The 22,653-nt window shown below is 40.1% G+C and overlaps 1 protein-coding gene across 3 annotated transcripts in view; it reads right to left on the reverse strand.

The window, feature by feature from the left end:
• ntrk3b (neurotrophic tyrosine kinase, receptor, type 3b) overlaps window positions 1-22,653 on the reverse strand; it is a 173,967-nt gene that overhangs the window by 30,365 nt on the left and 120,949 nt on the right. For all 3 annotated transcript variants that reach the window (XM_051379933.1, XM_051379932.1, XM_051379930.1), the window contains one exon: window positions 9,540-9,728. In XM_051379933.1, coding sequence (XP_051235893.1) covers window positions 9,540-9,728 — 189 coding nt within the window. The remainder of the gene's footprint in view (window positions 1-9,539; window positions 9,729-22,653) is intronic.

Genomic DNA, 22,653 nt, shown 5'->3' on the forward strand with positions numbered 1-22,653 from the left:
CTCAGCCCCAGATGGGAGAGCCCTCATCCACCAAACAGAACACTTTTTTAAAAATCCCTATTTATCTGCATTGTGTCTCAGGTCACAGAGGTCATTGCTTCCTACTAATAATATCAACATGTAACATTTTCATGTTGGTAAATGTCAACTCTGCTCAAGTATATTAGTAACAAATACGGTGAGGAAGGAAGACCAATGGGAGAAAAAGTCTTCCAGACTTAACATCTATTCCCAGCTGAATGCTATCTCTACATCTTTACTATTGAACTTTCTTATAAATAGAAATATGAATAATCTTCATCCTTATCTTTAACTTCAATTATTTTCTGTGGACTCCATCACTCATGATCATTTAAGGATCAGTGATGGCCTTACCGTCGCCTGTCATGCTGAAGATCCAGTCATTGAAGCTTATTCTCTTGTTGCACCCGTCATTAAGCTTCTCTAGATGAGATAGTTGGTGTAATGAAAAAAATGTGAAGGTTGCCATCTATCAGCAGGTGGAGGCTCAGAAACTCTTTGAACAAACATAATCAGTGGCACCCTCAGAAGTTTTTTCATAGTGGTGGGGCATCTTGGGATATCACACCACAGCCAAAAGCTGGGGGAGGGGTCAGAGTGCGACACGGTGATGGGCGGTCACATGAGCTATTAAAAATACACATTATTGTATTAAATGAATAGCACCTAATGTGAAATATCAGATAGAAGCATATTATGCATACAGTACTCATTACTCCGAGGGGGGGTCGGTGATTGTATCAGGGTGGGCGTGACCCCTCCTGGCCACCCCTTGGCAGCGCAACTGCACCAAATGTATGTAGTATAATTTTTCATCAGAAGATATTTGATTGTTATCATCACTTTTACTTCATTTATCTTCTCCTTTGCAGTGAGTTGTGGGGATATTTCACAGACGGATTTCTTATCTTGCATGTGAACATTGAGAACTTGCATCTGTTTTAATCACATTTTATCAGTTTTATCAAAATATCTACTTCTGTCTTTGTCGTTACGTAAATCAACTAAACTCAAGGTCAATAATTTAACTTCACTATTTTAACAACTCATTCCTCTGTCCTGCATGTTTGCCTTGGCTTACACGGTGGCATCTTACTTCACTGAACCACTATAATTTATGAGATTTAACGTAGCCATTTGTGTCATGAAATAATGACCTGGAGATATTGTAAAACCTGTTGCATGTTTGAAAATATAGACATTGAGGTGATACTGAAAGAAAGTTGAAAAGTGTTTTTAAATTATAACCTAAGTTCAGTTTGAATAGATGGCAAGAAGCCTTTTCAGCTGCAAAACACCAAACCTACTTACTGGCTGTGCTGTTATCAGCTCAGGAAAAAAACTCTTTGATACCTGAAATTAATTTCACCCTAATTAATCTCCCGTTTTCGCTCTGTTTCCTAGACAAAATTTCACTTTTACAATTGCATGTGTTTCAGTCTTTTAATAAATTATGTATTTTATCTGATTGTAATAGATTGTAATAGACTGATAGATAGAAGTTTGCTTTTGTTGCAAGGAATGCTGGCTTGATTACTACACAGAACTTTCTCATGTCAGACAAAAATGTCAGATTTTCTTTCTAAAAGCTTCAGTAACTACATCAAACTAGTGTTATGAGACATGTGCATCATCTGCACTGGCAATTTCATCTGTCAGAGTGGGTACTTCCTGACTCTACTTTAATTTCTTTAAAAGAGTACTCCACTGAGCATTGCACTCCGATAACACTGTCAGATTCACGATGGACAGTTTAAAACCATAAGGACCACAAGTAATGCAGCAGAACCAGAGATATTGCCTTATTTATTCCAGGGATTCTTCAATTGTCAAAACCTGGTGCCTACATTACCCTCAATGCAACACAATCTCCGACAATTTTGTCCGCCTTGTGCTAGGAGCATCTTATGTAGCCTTAAGCCTTTAGCCTCAAGCAAAGATGAAGAGTGGACTACAGAGGTCAGAACTCCACAGACCCAGATTTTGTTTTAATTTAAACTCAGACCAACTCTGAGTCAAATTACATCAATGTATCAGATTTCACACAACTCCCTTGAGCCACAAAATACTTAATACACATTTTCCACAAATGCACTAGTACTTGCATTGACCTGTAAACATGATGATGTGTAAATAAACGACTTAGAAAGAGTCATTTATACCTATAGAGGGAGTAGGAGTAGGTCCTCTTCTACAGAGTCCACCAAATTTCTACAGCAGCCCAAAATGGACAAGTCAAGATCATCATAGATCATAGAAGCCTTTAATTTTATAGGACAGGTGAAGACAGACAGGAAAGGGGGTAGAGAGATAGAGAGAGAGAGAGAGAAAGAGTGAGAAAGAGTGAGAAGGACGACATGCAGTAAATGGCTGCAGGTTGGAATCGAACCCAGGCTTCTGCAGTAAGGACTCACCCTACATGGGTCGCAAGCTCTACCAGCTGTGCTCCCCTACACTCCATGTTAACAGTATATTGTCATCATAGCTGGGTGGGTAGATGAAGAGATTCCAAATTTGTATTACAATTGACTGGTAATTGACTGTACAGACTTTAACAGTTGACTAATGTCTGCACAACAGCAGCAAGGTAATGAAAGAAAATGGAGAGTTCTCCAGAGGATACCACAGGACCGACTACTAAAGCTGCAACATCGAAAAACAGTTTAACTCTCCATTTGCACCAATTGGCCTCACTTCCTTATTTCATGGATGTAAATATATCCATCTAGACTTGTTGTATTCATCTGCTAAATACTGACTGGCCACCTTATTCCTCCCCACTGATGGGAATGAAGCAGCTATTATGTAGCGTGCCTATTGACAGGGGCGAAGACAAGGTACTTTAACCTTCAGTTTCCTCTGCAGGCAGACTCAGGCTGCATCCTGCAGCCTATTTACCCAGAGTGGCACGCTGAAAAGCCCTGAGATTAAATCTCCATCCCACAGCTCAGCATCATTCATTTGTCCTGGCTCACCTGAGGCCTCGATGCCAGCAAACATTCTCCCTGGAGGCCGAGAGACAACGCAGCACTGAGATTTACTCAGCAAGTCAGGTCAGGCTGCTGGGGGAGCACAGATGTTTGGAGGGCTTTGTTCTGTACCTATGTCTGTCTGCATGTATCTGTGTCTGCATGTGTGAATTTCACCACAACTACCTGCCAACATTCCCCCAGTTTCAGTGTGTATGTCTGTTTGTGTGTATGTATATTCGAGGGTGTGTTTCTCTCCAAATACCTGCCAACTTTGTGCATTCATGTGTGTGTTTCTGCCTCATAGGTGTGTGTGTGTGTGTGTGTGTGTGTGTGTGTGTGTGTGTTTTTCTGCCCGACAGCTTCCCTGAGTGTGTGTAGTGGGTCGATCGATGCATGTCTCCTGGTCATTGAAAACATGTCTTTTGCAGGGTGGATGCTTTTACATTGAGAAGCGGTGGCTCAATCAAAAACGCAGGGACATCCTTCCAAATTCTCCTTTCAGGTCTACATTCAGCCACTGTGTACATGAAGTTACTTGTCAGGAATTATAATTCACTCACATTTGTTCTGGGGACAGAATAAAACAAGACACTGCCACATTATGTCAGTACTTATAAAACATTACCATTATAACTTTAAATACAAACTCAAACTTATTAATATTTATGCCTGGTTATCAAGCATACATTTTCTGATGAATGCTGCAAAGGATAAGAGCAATTTATGGAAAAAAAATGTCAGTTTTCCTACTCTCTAGACAAAGAAATCAAAAGGGAAATCATTTTAATGAGATCACTATAGTGTCTTTATCGTTTAGCTTGTCTACAAAAATAGCACCACAGGATGTTAATAGTTAGGTGAGAGGTACTCATCCAGCAGTTAATAGCATACAAACAGTTCCCTGCCATTAAATTCACTGTAGCACAGGGGCTCTGTGTCTGTTGGCAGCGTTGGGCAACTGCGACATGAACACCAGCATTTACTATTGACTCTCAGCTGGTCTCTCCCCGTAACCTGCTGCGGCTGGCTGACTGCCGGCCCGTGTTTCTGTCGCGGCTGTCTTGGTGAACACTGTGGCTTGTGTGAATAACCACCAATGCCTGGCTAAGCTGTGACAACAAAAAATGCATCACACATAAAATCATCCTGATCACATTTATCTAAGTCTTGTTCAGAAATTTCCAGAAACAAAGACCAGCCTAAGCCCATGGGATACGTTCAAATCAAGGCCACTTTTGGTCGCATTTCAGATCACAATACAATTTTATGAAACATATAAATGAACCAGTGAATTGTGAAATCATTTATTAAATGAAAGGGAACTGTTTTTTTGTCATAGTCATTTTTATAATAAAGTTTTGCTTTTAATTTCATGATATATATTTTTATTTTTTATTAATTTCATTATTTTTCTCAATCTCACTATTATTTAATGTCGAATATTATTTCATATGTCAATGTATTTCGTAATTACACATTTGATTTTATAAAGTCACTTTAAAAACAGCGGAGTCAACAATGCCTGCCCCTTCACCTTTCAGCCAATCACACGTCACCACCTGCATAGCTTTTTTGATTGAAAAGAAAACTGTGAAAAATGAAAAGGAAGACTTAAAAGTGGGGTCAGTCATTTTGGAGAGAGCTGATTGTTGCATCTCATTCCCAGGTCACAAAATACTGACACTTTGTATTTGACAGCCTGGCAATGAGACTGAACTATCAACTATCTTTCTCCATAATAACTGACCCCACCTTTAAGGGAAATGTTCAAACTCTGAAAAAGTCAAAACTACAGCAAGACTTGTACTGCAGTATAAAGAACAACTTTATTGTCAGTCCAACACGTTTCACCTTGTGGTCTTTATCAGGGTCACTCTGTCTCTTCAGAAGTTCAAACTCTGTCTACAGTCTCACCTCTGCACACCTGGCCAATCGTTACGTGAAGCATTGGACTGTTGGTTTTTGATAGTCACAGAATGTTTGGACACTTTTCAACCATTCGACAAGCTGAAGCATACTAGCCCCTTTACTCCCAGTCAGTCATAAATTGTGTGTCTTTGTCTGAGGAATTAACAATCTTTAAAATCAAATCAATCAAATCAAATTAACTTAACTTAACTTAAATCAACCAGTTAGCTGCTTTGATGCTGATTAATAAAATCTAGCAGGGTGACTAGCTGCGTAGCATATGCATATAGGAAGTAGGTCAGTTTCTGAGTTCATTTCTGTCTATGTACTATGTCATTTACAGCAGAAGCTAGTTGGTTGATTCAGAATAATGTTGGCATTGTTGTAGCTCCAGCTAAGAGGAGCTAAACATGGAGGCAGTGGTTGAGCTTGCTGAAGAGAAGCAGGGCAAATGTGATTGGCTGAAAGATGAGCGGGTGGTGAGAACATTGCCTTGAAAAATGTATACAATAAATAAAAGTGTAATTGTGAAATAAACTCAACCAAAACATTGTTGAAGGTAAATAAGAATAATGAAATACTATTTCAAAATAATGATTTGACCTTAATGTCCTAAATTATGTTGCAATTTACAGTTGTATTGAAATATTTCCACAATTTAATTAAATTGTAATTTATTATAATTAATTTATTATTTATTTAACACTTCATGGCTCCATACTACAGTACTTACATAAACAGATAAAATTGTGATTGATTTCCTTTTGACAATGGCTTCTCCCTAAGCTCACCCTCAGTGTTATTGCTGGATTAAAGTTTAAGCATTAAGTACACTTAAGCACTAAGTACTCTACACTTGCTGCTCAGGGGAGGTTCTTTATAAGTCTACCAACACAAAATAGTTATAGTTGACATCTTAGTGGAGAGGCATGCTATCCACCCTGAGCTGTTAGTCCCTGCAGATACAGTATAAAATGTCTCTATAAAAAGCAGAAAAGTACATTTATGTAAGTTTGCTTTGGCAAAATGTTAATATTTGAGGTTTGTTTTATTCTGATGCTAATAGGGAACTATAGGCGGGGTCCTGAATAAACTATTCATTAGAGTGCTGACCTGTCAACACTCCTGAGAATGTCTTACATTTACATCCAACTTTAATGGACAGCTCTTTGGTACAGTGTTGATGCTAAAATAGAATATGTAATATGTCTTTGTACACACTACATGCCGTCATGAATTATGTCCCAAATGACAAGTTACAGGCACTTGTCTTAGTTTACAGTGGTCGGAGCCAATCTTTTAGTTATTTAATTGACTCTAGCTTGTATTTAGCGTCTTGCCACCTCTCTAGTTTGCAAACCCATTAAACGTGTCTGCAGAAGCAAACATTTTTAATTTACTCTTTAATTTGTTTCATTTCCATTGCTTACTACTCTGTCTATGTGATTGAACTGTATGTGGACTGAAAAAGGGAGCTGATTTTTCACTTTTTACTGCATCTTTCACCACGTCTGGGGGTCTGTCTGATGGGATCTTCAGTGAATTTTAATGGATTTCAGTCTATCTGGATATAGTTTTCATAGGATTGCACCTGGCATCTTTTGAGAGCTCTTTCTACAAGACATTTATATTTGGCTCCTTTCTGGGCTGGGCTGAAAGGAACTCATCTTGGACTTCTTGACTAACAAATTAAAGTAGGTTGTTTGAATTCACAACTGGCTAGCCTGTGGGGCCGTTCTGTTTCAAACTATAATTCATGGATTCATAGCCCTGGAACATGATAACTGCTTTTCATTCAATCTGCTCTGCATTTCCATTCATTTGCAGAGCTTTCAAGCTGCCAAATTACTCACTCCTTTTCTCTGCTGGAAACATTTTAATCTTCAAAAACATCACCTTCAGCATAATTATGTCTCTGTTACACCAAAAGCAGAGGGGACAGAGTGGGGCTTTGTCCGAGCTTTGCCCACATGTGATATCCCTAATAACATGGATATAATGAAAGGCTACTTGTTATACTCAAACATCAAAAGCTATTGTCTTAATTTGGCCAGCGGGATGTGACAAATCTGTAATTAAAATAGCAAGCTGAGTGATAAAACAAAGCCACTTGCTGGGAGACAGCGGATCCAGCTAGATATGGATCTGTCATTAGGCTAAAGAATTGTCCTTTGCCTTTTCTGCCCTTATCTCCCTAATGCGGCTACATTTCCCCAGGATTGGGCTTTTTCAGCTCGGTGTGGAAGAAGAGAGAGAGAGAGAAAAAAAAAAAATCTCAGTCACGCCTCGCCTGTTTACCGCAACGAAAGTCGAGGCCACCGGTTCATCTAGACGATGAACCAATTGCATGACAGCGCTTTATGTTTTTAAATTGCCATCAGAAATAAACTGTGCTAACACTTTTCTTGTAATGCCCCCAATCTCTGGAGCTTGTTTACAACTGCACGTGTACAGGTTCAACTAGAGGGCAACTACAATTGGATGATATTTATGTTATTTGTTCATGTTTTTTCCTGCAGCGAGGGAATGACAGCAGCACTTCTACTGTTTTTTTCTGACAGCCAAGATACTGTGTGCTTAGTCTTTCCTCTGGAACTATTAAACTGATGGTACAATATATATATATTTTTGCCAAGATTGACTTGAAGATCAAACACTCATGAATAATACATCTGGTAATGCACACTAGAATCACTGGTGTGAGCTCTGCAGCAGGCAATTTCCCATCACATGCAGCTGTTTTAAGAGAAGCCAGGCATGGCAGAGAGCAGCAACAGACCGTTCCTCCTCCTTCTCCACTTTACTGTTATTGTTAGAGCTGATTTCAAAATGCGCAGAGCCCGACAACAAGGAACACTATAAATTACCCAGAAGACTGGTGGTGGATGCAGGCTGGGACTGACCACCACATTAGTGAACTCCTGATGGACATAGGTATGGAGAAGTGTGGGTGTGTTTAAATTTATGTGAGCTGCTGGACTGAATAGGGAGGTGTGTGTGTGTGTGTGTGTGTGTATGTATGCACGTGTGTGAGACACACTGGCAGCAAGCTATTCTCCTGGACAAGAAGCTTTCAAGTAAATGAATGAATACATTATGGATTGGTGGCTGAGCATCAATAAAGCAGCCATACTGTATCTGAGTGGAGTGAAGCTCTTTGTTTGACATGTGAAGCTGCAGGAGGGTCAGGCTGAGCAAGGCCAGCAGGACAATGGGGATCCCAAGGGGCCGCCAGCAGCACCCAAGGGACCTCTGACAGAAGACTCATATCAAACCATGGCGGAGGTGGAGGAAAATACGGCTGCATCCCCACACACGCACAGATTCATTTTCTCTGTCATACACCTACACACATACTGTAGATATACACATGGATACACAGACATTTCCTTTGCCTGTGTATGTATCCTGAGGGGAAAAAATACATTCATATTCAGTGAATGATCGGCAGAGGCAGGAGCCATTTTGTTTTTCCGGCCGATGGCAGAAAGCAGTAGCCATTACGACCTTGTGATGAATTCAGGGTTCATTTCCTTCTGTTTCCTTTTTCCATGCATGCACATAGAATTAAATCTAAAAAAAGATGAGGGATGTAGCATTCGGAGAGGGAGAGAACGCTCGGTAAAGCCAACGTCAAAGCTGCCATGGTGAACATCCATGGTCTGATTTTCAACTCCAGGTATACGGTAATCGGGAGAAAGTTTCATTTGTGCCCACTGTCATTTATTCATTAGCTCGCAATCAGATCTCCTGTGCAAGACTTGAGACGCTATTAATCAGTCACCGGCTGGCCATTAACAATTCATGTAATTCATAATACATAAGAGCCGTCATTTATTTATTTATCACCTCTAAATGGGATTTCCTTCTTTCTCACTGGCTCCAACTCAGAAGTCAACTTCTGTTAGCCTGACCAACGGCCATTTTGAGGGCGAGCCAAGATGTAAACAATGCAGATCTAAGCTGAAGGGGACCACGATAGCCTGATCTCACTGTGGAGAAGAGTCTTCTCTCTGACTAAATCTAGCTGGTTTGACTGGTATCATCTGGGAGGGAAGCAGCAGGCACCAGGCTGCGGCTGGCTGCTGGCACAGTTGTTTTCTGCTGATTCTCTTGAGCAGTTGATGTAATTGTGAGTAATTAGGCCTTAAAGTGGTCTTGTCTTTCTCCAACCTGGAACATGAGTCCCGAGGGAGAGTGTGTGAGTGAGGTTGGGGGCTGTCTGAACACCAGTAGCTGGTATACAGAAGGCTGCTTTTGTCTAAACAGATCCTATATAAAGCCGCTGGAACTGTGTCACCAGATGCTGACACCATATGATCACACTGACTCTGTCACTGACACTAAATTATACTATTGCCCCGAGGGTCCCAGCACTTCTCATTGTAAAGACAAACAGCAAGTTACAATGGAGATGCAACAGCCTTGTTTGATATCTGGCTCTCTGACCAGATACTGCAATTTTCTTTACAGTACATCACATTCTGTGGGAGTTTCTTAAGAGCCTTATAGTTTGAGTATACTTGTTGAAAAACAATGGTTCAAGAGTCCATTTGTATCTCCATAAAAGAAGGTCAAATACTGTGTAATGGTCACCAGTAGTAAGGAGGGACACACTGCCGCAACAAAGAAACTTACGGGTGGCTGGCTTGTTGCAGTTGTGTCCGTGTCTGAAGTACTGAGGATTCTCCACCACAGGAATACGAGTCATCCCTATGACAACCGCATCAGGACCCGCATCCAGAGTACAGGGCGTAATAATCCCATGGTTGACATGATGAAGAGGGCTGGCAGAGTCTTCCTCACCACTGATCACAGCTACTGGACCTGGAGTGAGACAGGGGGATGATGAGTTATTACACAGTGTAACCAAGGAGCTCAAGTGAAGCTTAGCTTTGCTGTGATACTGTTTGTCTGTGTCATTGTTCCATATAAGAACATACTGTACTGGAATATAAAGCCTTCCTCCAATAAACGATGTGTTTTGTCATTGTGACCTTACCGTGATGTTTGTGCAGAGGGTTGTTTTCACTTACATTTGCTGAAAGGGGAAGGTATTCTGTATGTCTTAAAACCCGTGTGGAGGAGATCTTTAACTAATAGTCCACAAGTCAGCTTAATCAAATGAGATATGGGTAACTGTTGGGGAGGTTGGTGATTGGTTTTCAGTTTTCGGGCACTGGCCCGTGAAAATAGAGTTACAGTAGTGGCAGTTAGATGGTGCAAATTCTTCTTGTTTCTATCTGAACCTACCCATAACTCCTCAAATTTGGTATCAAGATATGAAAATGAAGGAACTATTTTAAAGGCGGACTTACAGTGGTTTTCTCAACACAGAAAAATAATGAAAATGGAATAAAAGAGAAACAAACAAACAATATAAAAAGACAGTTTTTGTTATGTAGAAACCTTACTCTGATTAACTTATATTAAAATTAATTGACAAAAACAATGTCATTTAATCATCATTTATCAAATGATAGAAAGGAAACAGACAGTTGGTGTGTTTCTGGAGCCAAATCCTTAGTTTGAATTTGTCAGTGTCAAAATCAAATGTCAAATTTGTCGTGTATGCAAATATTCATTTGTTTAAAGCTTGACAGAAAATGACCCTGCAGCTATTTTGATAATCGATTAATATGCAGTTTTTCAAGCTCCCTCTTTATTTTATATTATTTTAATTCATGTATGTATCTTTGAGTTCTGGACTGTAAATCTGGCAATTTTAATATTCAAGGATTCAATGTTATTTAATAATATTTTACAATGCAGGGTTGTATAATGAAATTCAGATTGTAGTTGCCTTTAAGCTACTCGCAAAACAAAATGTATATATACAAAAATTATTTACAGTACAATTGATTAATACAAATAAAATATATATATGTTACCTTTGGGTCTTGGAAATTATAATTGTCATAAAAAATTAATTAAAAAAAGTAATTTGCCAATGACTAATAATGAAAATAATCATTATTTGCAGCACATGCAATCAGGAAAAAACATCCTTTTATCCACTCATCTATAAAATGAGTTACTACGTCAATACAATACACAACAATAATTTTGTTTCCTTTCTAAATATTAAAAAAAAGTCCCAAACATGATGTACTGTCAGTCAATGTGATCCAGTTTCCTGTTCTATCACGGATGTGTCAAAAGCAACACAACAACCTTCATGGGGGAGGGAGAAGAGAAGGAGGGAAGGGTGGGGAACAGCAAGTAGATATAAAGTCAACAGCCAGTCGCTGATTCAGTGGAGCTCTGACTGTTTACCCACAGAGTTGAGTCTCTCGTTCACCTTGACAACATAGTAAATAGTAATCAAGATCCAGTCATATCAAATTATAGACCCTGAGCAGCAGGGGGGTGGGGGGTGACGAAGTGACACATGTGAGCAGCAATTTATTTACAACATTTGCTCTTAGACAGGGTTTTCATACCGGAGCACCCGTTTTATTGGAGAGATGTGCACAGCAGAGCGCAGGCCATCACTGGGCGCCTACCTACCCAACCACTGGGGACAAGTGGCACAATGCAGCCCTAAATCTCTGCTGATGCCTCTGACCCTCCACTACACAGCACAGACAGAAAGATATATATGAGTACTGCCTCAAATATCACCACACTTGAAATAAAATCATTACATAGAAAGTCATGATGAGTCATGGGTAAAAGTCTTTAAAAAATGAGGAAAGATACCTCAAAAGGAGCCTAGTATTATGTTCTGCTTTTTAATATAATATAAAATAGAATGAAAACCTGTCTGATCAGACTCCAGAGCCAGATCGATGAGGCCTCGGGGAACGCCTGGCCTCGCTCCAAACCGCAGCACTCAAAACTACACAAAAACCTCCCACTTGATTTTTTGGGAGATTAAGGTTTTCTGAGGAGTGAAGGGGAAATTGGACTTCTTGACTTCAGAACATCCTAAAAATTGCATTTATGTTACCTGAGTGATGAAAAGGCCCAACGGCCTGTGAGAGGGTTTTTATCATCTGAGACGTTTCCTGCGCACAGAATGGAATTCAGCGCTGGACATTTTCCCCCGAAATGTCTATCTGAGAGTAAAGTTCCTCTCTATTAAACTAACTTTGATTTATTCAGCCGAACTGAAAAATGAAATGAGCCAACTTTCAGCTATTTTTCAAGTCTTTTCATGTCTCATCCCTTTCACAACTTTTTTGTTGTAGTAATATGGTTCATAAGGTAAATTCAGCCATGCACTATGTCTAATTCAGACCATGACTCAGCACTATGGATGTTTTTTTCAGTTCTAATTTTTCTATTCCAAGTTACTAACAGTCTTATGATATGCAGGTGTAATACTAAATATGTAACATCCACTTATACCTTCAAATCACCTTATCATGCACTGATACTAAAGTCCATTTGTCTATATTCATCTACCCTGCAACGTAAAAGAGTTGTAATTTGCTTTCTTGCCAATATTTCGATGAGAAGATAGATACCACTTTGCCAATTTTGATCTTACTATTATTGTGGCTAAAATTATGATGTCTCCTACTTCACTGTAAAGTCCATTCTCAGTGCATGTGCAGTGGCTCCTACATTGTATAAGTTGCATACTGGACCAGGACTGACTGATGTCACAAATCATGCTGGTAGGCCCCGCCCCTTAAAATCTGATTTTGAGTGAGCACAGAGAAACTTTCCACTTTCAGCAGATGAATGTGAAAACATCCTTCTGGTGTCAAACTCCGCACAGACATCATTCTGCATAGTGAAGCTCAAACATCACACTGTATGAACAAGGAATTTATTTATTTTTTGAGTAGAGGGGGGTTTTAATAATTGTGAACAAAGCACAAAATCCTGCACACTATCGACCCCTTGTACTACCTTAATTCATGGTATGGTATGATAGCACATTGTATCTCACATTTAATCTGTATAATAACCAAAGTATATGAAGAGGTTGGGGCAGATTTTTTTTAACCTTTGGCCGGAGCCAGACTAGCTGTTTCCCTGTTTCCAGCCTTTGTGCTAAGCTACGCTAACTGGCTCCTGAGAAGCTTCATATTTACTGTACAGACATGAGAGCGGCATTGATCTCTAATCTTACCCTCAGCAACAAAGTGAATAAGTACATTAAGCAAAATGTCAATCCTTTGAGAATGTATAGAACACAAACTGTTAAGTCAAATAGTTTCAATAATTCAATACTTTTTATCAAAATTAAATTGGTTCTCAGCCTCTTGCACAGCTGCATCTCACACACAAGTTGGCAAGAATGCAATTGATCATCAAAGGACATGCCACCATGGGCAAAAAATCATTCATTTATCATGTTCAGAGTAACATACACCAGTTTGTCCAGGGATTCCTTCTGGAAAAGTCTTAGATCACTGTGGCATGCCGTCGTTTGAAGATTAGTTAAATCTCATTGCTCTCATCCTTCTATGCTTTGCAAGCCAATATGTTTCTCCAGCAAACATCCCTTTACTTTTCTGAAGGAAATATGTCACTCCAGCTGCAATTCCCCCATTATTTTCAGGGATGTCATTTCGGTCGGCATTACTCAATGTTCCTTCACGTAACCTTCTGCAATCCCTGTGCAGCAAATGTTTTATGTTTATGTAAGGTGCAGTTCGCAGGTACATTAGCTAATTCAGCCAAATCAATTGATCAAGTGTGACATTTGCATCATCTGTTTCTCTGAGTTTAGAAGTCAATCTAATTTACTCTACAGGAGCAGAGGCTTCGCTGCCTTTCCCTCCTGGGTTTTAAAATGGAGTCGTTCATTAAGGTATTGTCCAAGTGCTGGGCCAGCAGGTCCATCTGTGGGACAGGCCTCAGTGATGAATTAAATGAGCATACAAACCTGTGAACCTGCCACCTTTCAAAACACAAGCCAACTTTTATCTCTACCACCTGCACCACCCGCAGGAAAGAAAAGTTATAGCAGCTGCAATGTATCTCGACATTCAGCAGTAGAAATTTAAGGTCGCCACCTACAGGCAAAGAAAGCTGTGTGTGTTGTGTCATGTGTCGCACTTACCTCCAGAAGTACAATTAATATTGTGGCTAAAAATGCCAAATGCCAAAGATTTAATAGGAGGGTATAAATCATTTTTTTTCTCATTCTAAATATCATCAAGCTTTTTCAGACCTTACACTGTGTTTTTTTCCTCCTTTTGGACAATAAAATCTGGTTAGGACCATCTCATACCTGGAATACACACAATGACCACCTCCTCACTTTTATTTAAATAAGTATTTGCTTTGTTCTCTTATTGCCCTGCCTCCATAGTGCAGGTGAGAGAAGATCTGGGTTGATAAAAATGTTGATGTGCTTATTTGAGTCACCTTCCGTTATTACTGTATGCTCAGCAGTGAGTGGAGCAGAGCAGAGTACTTTCTTTTGCCCTGGGTTTCGCCTCTCGTGCCACATGCAGCAGCTGCCCTATCTATCTTATTGGTGAAGGTCGGTGGGGTTGTATGTAGCCTGAAAACAATTCCTGCACACACTACTCCAGGCTGAAGAAAGGTATTGCCAAATACTCTTTAGCCTATTCAGCAGAAAAAAAATACAAAACTTTCACATTTTACAGGTTTCAATGTAAAATCTACAACCTTAAAGACACATAATTCACAAACAGCAGCTACTGTTCATACAGGGGGAAAACACTCAGCCTGCTGGTGGAAAAAGTGTCAAAATCAAAGAAGCTATTATTTTCCAAGGCAAACATTTGCACGTCAGCATCTACTTGTCTAAAAGCTAACTTTGGTCATATTCTGTATTTTTATTATCAAGTCAAATGAAAAGACCAAAACCAACAATTTATTTATTCTACTAATATGTATTGCATTGTCTGTGCAGTCATAACCTAACGTAGCATATTTATTTGTGCCATTAACATCTGTTGCTGTCAAAGCCAATTAAAAACGCATCAACTATTGCTCTGGTCGACACGTTCCTTCATTACCATGGACACACATTACCGCACACATTGTAGTTTATTTTGAGTCAATCCCACACACACTGTCTTGTCGCTGTAAATACTCACGTGTTCACTAAATGTGTATTAAGCAGCTGAAAAAAGTCCCCAACAAATCCACTGTTTGACCTCAGGGTTCAGTGCCACAGACGGGGTAGAGAACTCAGAAAGACCTGAGATGGACTATTGTCCTTTTCAAAAGGGTATAAATATGGAAAAGGTTGGACTGGAACTGCTTTTGAGTGTGTGTCTCTGAATCTGATTGGCCAAGTCTGGTTTTGGGTGCTTTCATCAATGACACTGTGTGTCCTTGTTTATTCTCCTTATTGGTGACATTAAATGTTATTAATGTCCATTCATCATTTTTCCTCCTTGCTCTCTGTTGCGGGAGCCATTTTTTACAGCAGCCTCTGGGTTTTTCTGGTTTCACCTGCACAATTTAATTATCCCAATGCTCATTTTTCCTTTCACAGTATTTCTATTATAATAATTATTTGTGCAAATGTTCCTCCCCAGACTAAAAAAGAGCAGGGTGTTTGTCAGTAGAGCCCCATGATTTTTTTCTTTCTCTGTTTCCAAAGTGAGTGCTGAAGGTGATTCTCAGGACAAAAGGAAAAAAAGCCAGTGGGTGACTCTGTAGGGTTTTCCCTGTGGAGGGGAATAAATTGTGCAGAGCGTGATTGCTTCCGTTCCACCTCCTTGTGGTAATTATCGCACAGATTCCTTTCAAAGGTAGTTAATTAGGACTGGAATTAACTTGAGGACATGTAAAATGAACACAGAGAACACAGGAAGGATAACTCACTGAGGCAAGGCCCCACTTCTGGTTCACGATGGATTTGAGACAAATTAAATCCATACGTGGGAAGGGTCGAAAATAGCGATAATCAAGGCAAACATCTTGCTTGAGCTGAAGGAAAGACAATGGGTCTACAAGACACAAATACTAAATGACTGTCACTGCTTCAAGCTTATTTGATACATCTATTAAAGATGACATTTTGCTATTAAGTGCTGTGACTGTACAGCAGGTTAATTCAATGATATACTGCAGTAATTGAAGCCAGCAAATGTCTTGCGTAACATCTGAACAACAGCCTTCCAAACACCAACAAACAATAACTTTTAACTTAAGTCCTGAGAATTTGTGATGCTAAAGTAAAACTAGGCTAGTCACCTCACATGGTTACTGAAAACCATTATGACAATGTGACTGCTAGCTTGCATGTGTGCAAATCCACACAGCGAGTGAAGCATTAGTGCTATAAAAAGGCAGGCTAATTGCCAATGCCACTATCATTCCTAAAGCCTTGAGGTTATGAGCAAAGCTCAGATGACAACTCCCCTCGCTGCACTGAAGAAGACATGTAAAGTAGCTCTCGTGACAAATGGCCTCAACCTGCTCACTCAACCTCCCACTCACAGTCAAGTATGGTGAACATGTGACAGCCGTGAAGGCCGCTGGCAAACCCATGCTAACCCCATTTCTCACGGTACCCAAATAGCAGCCTCAGTATAGTGATCTACACCCCCTGGACAGTGTGCCGTTTCCTCCCAAGTTGATGGTGACCAACTGTGGCGAATATTGAGCGCTAAGACAGCTAATGTTTATGGTCCTCCGCAATGTAGGCTATCGACAATTTACAGTCACCCTGCACAGCTCAATGTGCTCTCTGTTTATTGTGGTATAAACAATGCCGAACACTGAGGGGAAGGACGGCCGAGTCGAGACAGAAATAAACACACATTTGAAATCTGCTGTAAACCTATCAGTCATTGCATCTGAAGCCACTTGTACGTCCTCTAAAATCAAGCGTCTACACCATGCCGAACATTATCTGCAATGACACAGGACTGAACCAATTACAGTTTGTGTTGCTGTATATCTGAGGTCTTGATGCCCAGAATGATAATAAAACAAAACACTGAGATTGTTATTCTGACTCTGTTCCCACAGTGCCATATCAGCTTTTATATCTTTGACAACACATTACCCTGTAAGCTCCCTCAAGACAGACGAAGAAGCAATTTTACACAAGTCTGAAAAGTGATGGGAAATGACATCATCCAACAGCCAAGCTGTCCTGGGTCTGTTCCTTGATTTATGACTATGACAGCCAGGATCTTTACCAAAACTGGGACCTACATCTTATTACCTGTTATGCACCCAAGCACAAACTGAAAACAAAACATGCAGCAATCTGAGCATATATTCAGAGACATGGAAGTCCCCACTCTGTTTGGGATTTCATTCTTCTCTTACGGCAATGTAATCAGAATAGGCCAAATGAAAAGCTTGTGGTGGCATTGTTATTGAAACTAGTTTGCATCATAAACTCTGCAGTAAAGGCAACAGCGCAGGCATACACACATACAGAACAAACATATGCACAGCAGCAGCCACAAACTCAATGGCTATATTTATTATCATGGCATTAGAATATGAAACGATTCCCCAACGTCGAGCATCTGGCAGAGTTTGCATGTAAATCACAAAGGAGAACCACATTCAACCACTGCAGCCCATAAAACAGATTGATGATTTAGCACATCAGCGCTGCAGGTGAAGCCTATGCATGCCAATGTGTGCCACCATCCTACTGGGGCGCAACAAGTGTTATATGGGTGGTGGTGGTGGGGGGAAATTTTTAGTCAGAGGGGCTGATAAGGCATGATTTCTTCATTGTATGTGTGTGGAAATCAGGTTACATTTGGTGAAAATTTGGTTTGGGGACTGAATTATTTGAAAGGATTGAACCTGAATAATTACACATTTATAAATATTTATAAGTGGCTCGGTAGCTAGGCAGACAGCTACTTCATTGTGGTCTCAAGAGAAACATTTTTTTTCACAGTCTGTACATTTAACATTAACAGTGAGTAGCTAAGTACTTATAAACATAGCTGAAAAGCTAAGGACCCAAACCTAGTTTATCTGCAAAATTCTGAGGAACAGTGCACCCTTTACTGTATGAACATTCAGAGGAAAAAAAGTCTACAGCCATGCTAATCATTCTGTGAGGCTGTACTTAGGGTACAGTAGGGCCGTGAGCTAAATGCTAATATGTTGTATGTGGCAAGCTAGTATTTTCACAATTACAGTGCTAACATGCTAATGTTTAGAGCATGGATGTCAAACTGCCAGCCTGCAGACCATTTCTGGTCCTCCATCCATTGTACAAAATTATGGCAATGGTCAAAGGTGCTGTAGAAGCACCCTGGTGGTCATAATATTACGCAGCCCCATACCCAGCCCCATTTTTCCTGCTTCTAACATCAACTTTGAGGACCAAATGTTCACTTGCTGCCTAATATATCCCACCCACTGACAGGAGCCATGATAACCAGATAACCAGTGTTAATCACTTCACTTGTCAGTGCTCATAATGTTATGGCTGATCGGTGAACAAATGGATAGAAACTGCTGTGTGTGTTACGTATGATGTTAGTAATGGAAATGTTCTGAATATTGCAGCTTCCTATAGTTCCTGAAGGCTGAAGTGGTCCTCCTACGTGATGACAAAACCCACAGTGGCCCCAAGCCAATTTGAATTTGAGATGCCTGGTTTAAAGGGTAATGTTTAGCTTGTTCTCTATCTTAGTTTAGCACACACAGACTTGCTAATTAGGACTAGGATGCATTGGATGAGGACCTTGACAATTTGTACCAAATTTCATGGTAATGAAATGAAATGAATCCTAAAAGTTACAGATTTTACAGCCTGAACCAAAGTGGTGGGCCGACTAACATAGCCATCCCACTAGTATGGCTTAAAAGCTGCTGTCCCAGGAGTGCAGCATTAGACTCTTGTATTGCTGAAGTGAACGAGGCAATGGAGGTTTAGAATAGACCAGTGAAAAGCTGATTCATTTTTAATCAGAGGTTTTCCAAGCTGGTTATGGTAACAGAGGCAAGCACTGAATGAATTGGAAGCCGCACATTAAGGTTATTGTTAACCACGTTTTCTGCACTTTGCTACATTCAAGTCCCATTTCCTTAGCATTCATTCCATCTCAGTTACACTGACACACACACACACACACACACACACACACACACACACACACACACTTAATTTAATCACTGACCCACAGTGGGATATCAATCAATCAGGTGTCAATGTTCTCCTCTGTTCTCTCTCCTTTCCTCTCTCTCATGCACTCACTTTCCTTTGTTTTGTCTCCACTGTTTCCTTGATTACTCCATTTCCATTCAATAGCCTTTGTTGTAGGATGTGGAGCATGTTGCCAAAGTCAGTAAAAATACTAGCAATCATACTAATAATGATTAGAAAATATAATGGCTCCTGAATAACAGCAACAGCAACAGCAATTGACTACAACCTAAACTCCTCCATCAGCATGTTTTACTCGAGCAACTGCTGTTTCATCGTAACTTAAAGGCAGTTTAAAAAGGATTTCATCTCTCTCTGTTGTCTCTTTCTTTCCCTGCCTTTTTCTCATCGTCCTTCTTGTTTCTAGCCCCGGGGGTCTTGATTCCTGCCTCAGTTCTCTCACAACTTCCTCTCTCCGTTGGAGGGTTCTCTACCAAACAGATTTGTTAGCCTGGGAGGTAGAGGAGGAGGAGGAGGGAGAGGAAGAGGCAGGGAAGTGTGTGTATTTGTGTGTGTTTGTGTGTGTTTGTGTGTGTGTGCACACACACTTGTGAATGTGTGTGTGGGGTCATTCTAATTACACATCTAACCGAGACATATGAATGCAAATCAACCTTCACACTCCTCTGCCTAATGCCATCTATTGCCTACATACTCCACTGTATCTGCTGTTCTGCAGGGAGAACTCAAAGCGACGGGAGCGTGATACAGCTGTGAGAGGCTGTCAAAGACTGACCTGAGAGCTTGGCGTATGATGTTTTGTGCAAATAGATTGTATTAATTCATTACAGAATGATTGACTGAAAGAAATTACAACCAACGTCTCCTCCTACAACAGGATATCTGCTCATAGCAACTACACATTTTTTTTTTACGGTTCTGGATATATTCAGGTGATTATACACTAATGAAATCATGTCTAAAAATATCATATTCCATTTCTGCCAATAGATCCTCCTAAATGTTACACATTGGATCTTTAACCACAATCTTTCCATAGCACTTTTGTTGCTAAAACCTAACCACAGGTGGGACTCTGGTGTCTAAGGCTGCATTCAGACCAACAGTAGCTCTGCTGAAAAACAATGCAGCCCTCTCATTCATTTGAATATAGCCAGTCTAGCAGTGCAGCAGGGATGCCAACGCAGGAGCAAAACAAAGCTGGGTCATCCGGCATAAAGCTGAACTAGGCTCAACTTTTTTGCAATGCAATGTGATGTCATCCTGCAAGGCGCTGCAGTGCCCAACATGCTAGTGCATATTTCTGGTGAATTATTTCACGTCGTATTTCTACCGTTCACCTTGTGATCGCCATGATGAGAGTTAAAATGGCTTCCGCTGTGATAACTTTGTGACATGTGGTAAGCCTCTAAACAAAATCAGTTTGTTCATTAATGTAAAAATAAAACAAAATGGAATTTCTAGTCGGGGTTTATTACAACATATCCTCATTTTGTGCTATTTTTCCAGAATACGTCTATCGGCAGACAAGAGCATTGATTTTGGACAATTAGGGTACAGTTTAAGGAAGTATCTGCGTATGGTTAACAAAAATACATTATTGCATGTCTGTGATGTAAACTGTGAATTCACCATTCCGACCTCCGCACTACTCGTTCCGCCATAAAGGACATGCTACTTCCAGCAATGGCACTGTATTGGACTTAAATCTTGGGTACAGAAGTGTAATGTCTAGAGATACTGTTGTGCTACTGTAATATGTTAATATGACCTGGCTGCTGTACTTCAGGCCACACATTAACCAATGCAGGCATGCAGGTACCTGCATAATCAAAATCAGAGCTGGCACTTATGAAGTCTGTTCTGCTATAAGGTGATCTACAGCAGGGCGAGGTGACTTCCATTTCCTCCTCACCGCTGCATCACTTTCATAATGACAGGAAGAATTTACACCCACGCAGTTTTTTTATTTTATTCTTCTATCAGCAGCAAATATAATGTAGTGCAGGTAGTTGATGTCAGTCCTGAATGTATAGATGGATAAATATATCACAGGATTGATGGTAATATTAGTGTGAATTAAACTGAGAACAATCTTCCACTCTTGTTTCACTTTGAAGTCCATCTATTACATATCCACTGTACCTATGACAAATGCTGCACCATACACTCTGGTTGCACCGCGGTAAGGTGCTCCAGCGGGCGAACAGACAGGCTCTTTAATATTTCAGTCAGACTCCCAGCAGACTGATGGCTTACAGGGGCAGCCATGCAGGGCGCATACCCAAGGTTAGCTGTAACATCAACCTCCCTTCATTTGAACCTGAACACTGTACTACTACTGCCCAAAGAAAGGATGACTCTTCTTCATGGGTTCTTTTGGTTTGGGTAAGAGTTCCATATCACATAATGCCTCAAATATAATACATAGCTGGCAAATGTAGGATTAAGTAGTCTGTGTGGTTCTTAGGAAACTTCCTTTAATGTTGATAGTTTTCTAAGCCGTTAAATGGGTCTTTACAGCACCATAAGGAGTACACGTAGAGCCAGCAGGGTGCTATGGTATGTGTGACAAACTGCAATTAAGGGGATTAAGTTAAGTATTAATTTAAGTGTTATCTTTTTTGCAATTGGGTCAAAAATAAATGAAATGAAAACCCTACATTTAAATTCATACATTTGATGTCTAAATTTTTTTTATTAACATCCAGAGGACCATTTTACAAACTCAACTCCACATTAGCCAGGATTAGAAACGTGATTCATTTCATCAGTTTCAGTATAAATAATACCTGACATTAAATATGTTAAAAGTCTGTGATATTTGAGTGTTTTCACTGAAGACAGTCAAAGCTTATTTTGTCTATAGAATGTATATAATGTAGTACCTTTCGACCTTTGCCTTTTTTACTTGAAAAGGAGTATATGGTGATATAAAGTTTATAGCACCATAAAGGCTTCAATAGCAATTCATCTATTTAATTTACAGACTACATTTCATGCAAGGATTTCAGTACAGAAACTGAAGCAGTAAAAAACAAAGATGATTTGACAAAAAAAAAAAGTAAAGCCAATAAAATGATTGATTTGGCTGCATGTCTTTCTCCACATGGAAGATTCTTCCAGCCCAAACATACTGCAGGAGATGTTACGCTGGATGTACAAGAGCTTATAGGCGTTTCAAACAAAACAAACATCAAAACTTCTCCGAGGGCGACTGCTGTGGGCGACACGTTGTGAAACGGAACAGATCATTACCCACAGCGGGCTGTCAATCAGTGTCATGTGCATAGGGATAAAGTTGCTAAATTTAACTTTCCCTGTAGTCCATGTGAACACATCCATGTCAATGTAAACACAGAGGACTGTGGACTTTAGGATCTCTCATCGTCTGATTTTTTTTTTTTTTGACACAAATCAAACAACTAAAACTCATTTTGCGAGGAGCCTGTAGAGCTGAACAGGGAACATTCAAAGAAACAAAAAAACAAAAAAAAACACGCCATGAGGAAGACTGGTAGCACTGAATCAGGATGGGAGGAAAAAAGCTAAGTTAAAATGTAGGTCGCCTAATCCTGCTCACTGTGACTGGGGGGCACCAAGACAGAAGAAGAGAAGCAAACCAACTAATGCAGCCAATTAAACTTCCCCTGCCCCCACACCACCCCTCCCACCCTCCCTTAACAAACACTTCAAAGTGCTGCCATCAGTGAA

The sequence above is a fragment of the Dicentrarchus labrax genome, unplaced genomic scaffold, assembly GCF_905237075.1.
Source record: "Dicentrarchus labrax unplaced genomic scaffold, dlabrax2021, whole genome shotgun sequence".
NCBI lineage: Eukaryota > Metazoa > Chordata > Actinopteri > Moronidae > Dicentrarchus > Dicentrarchus labrax.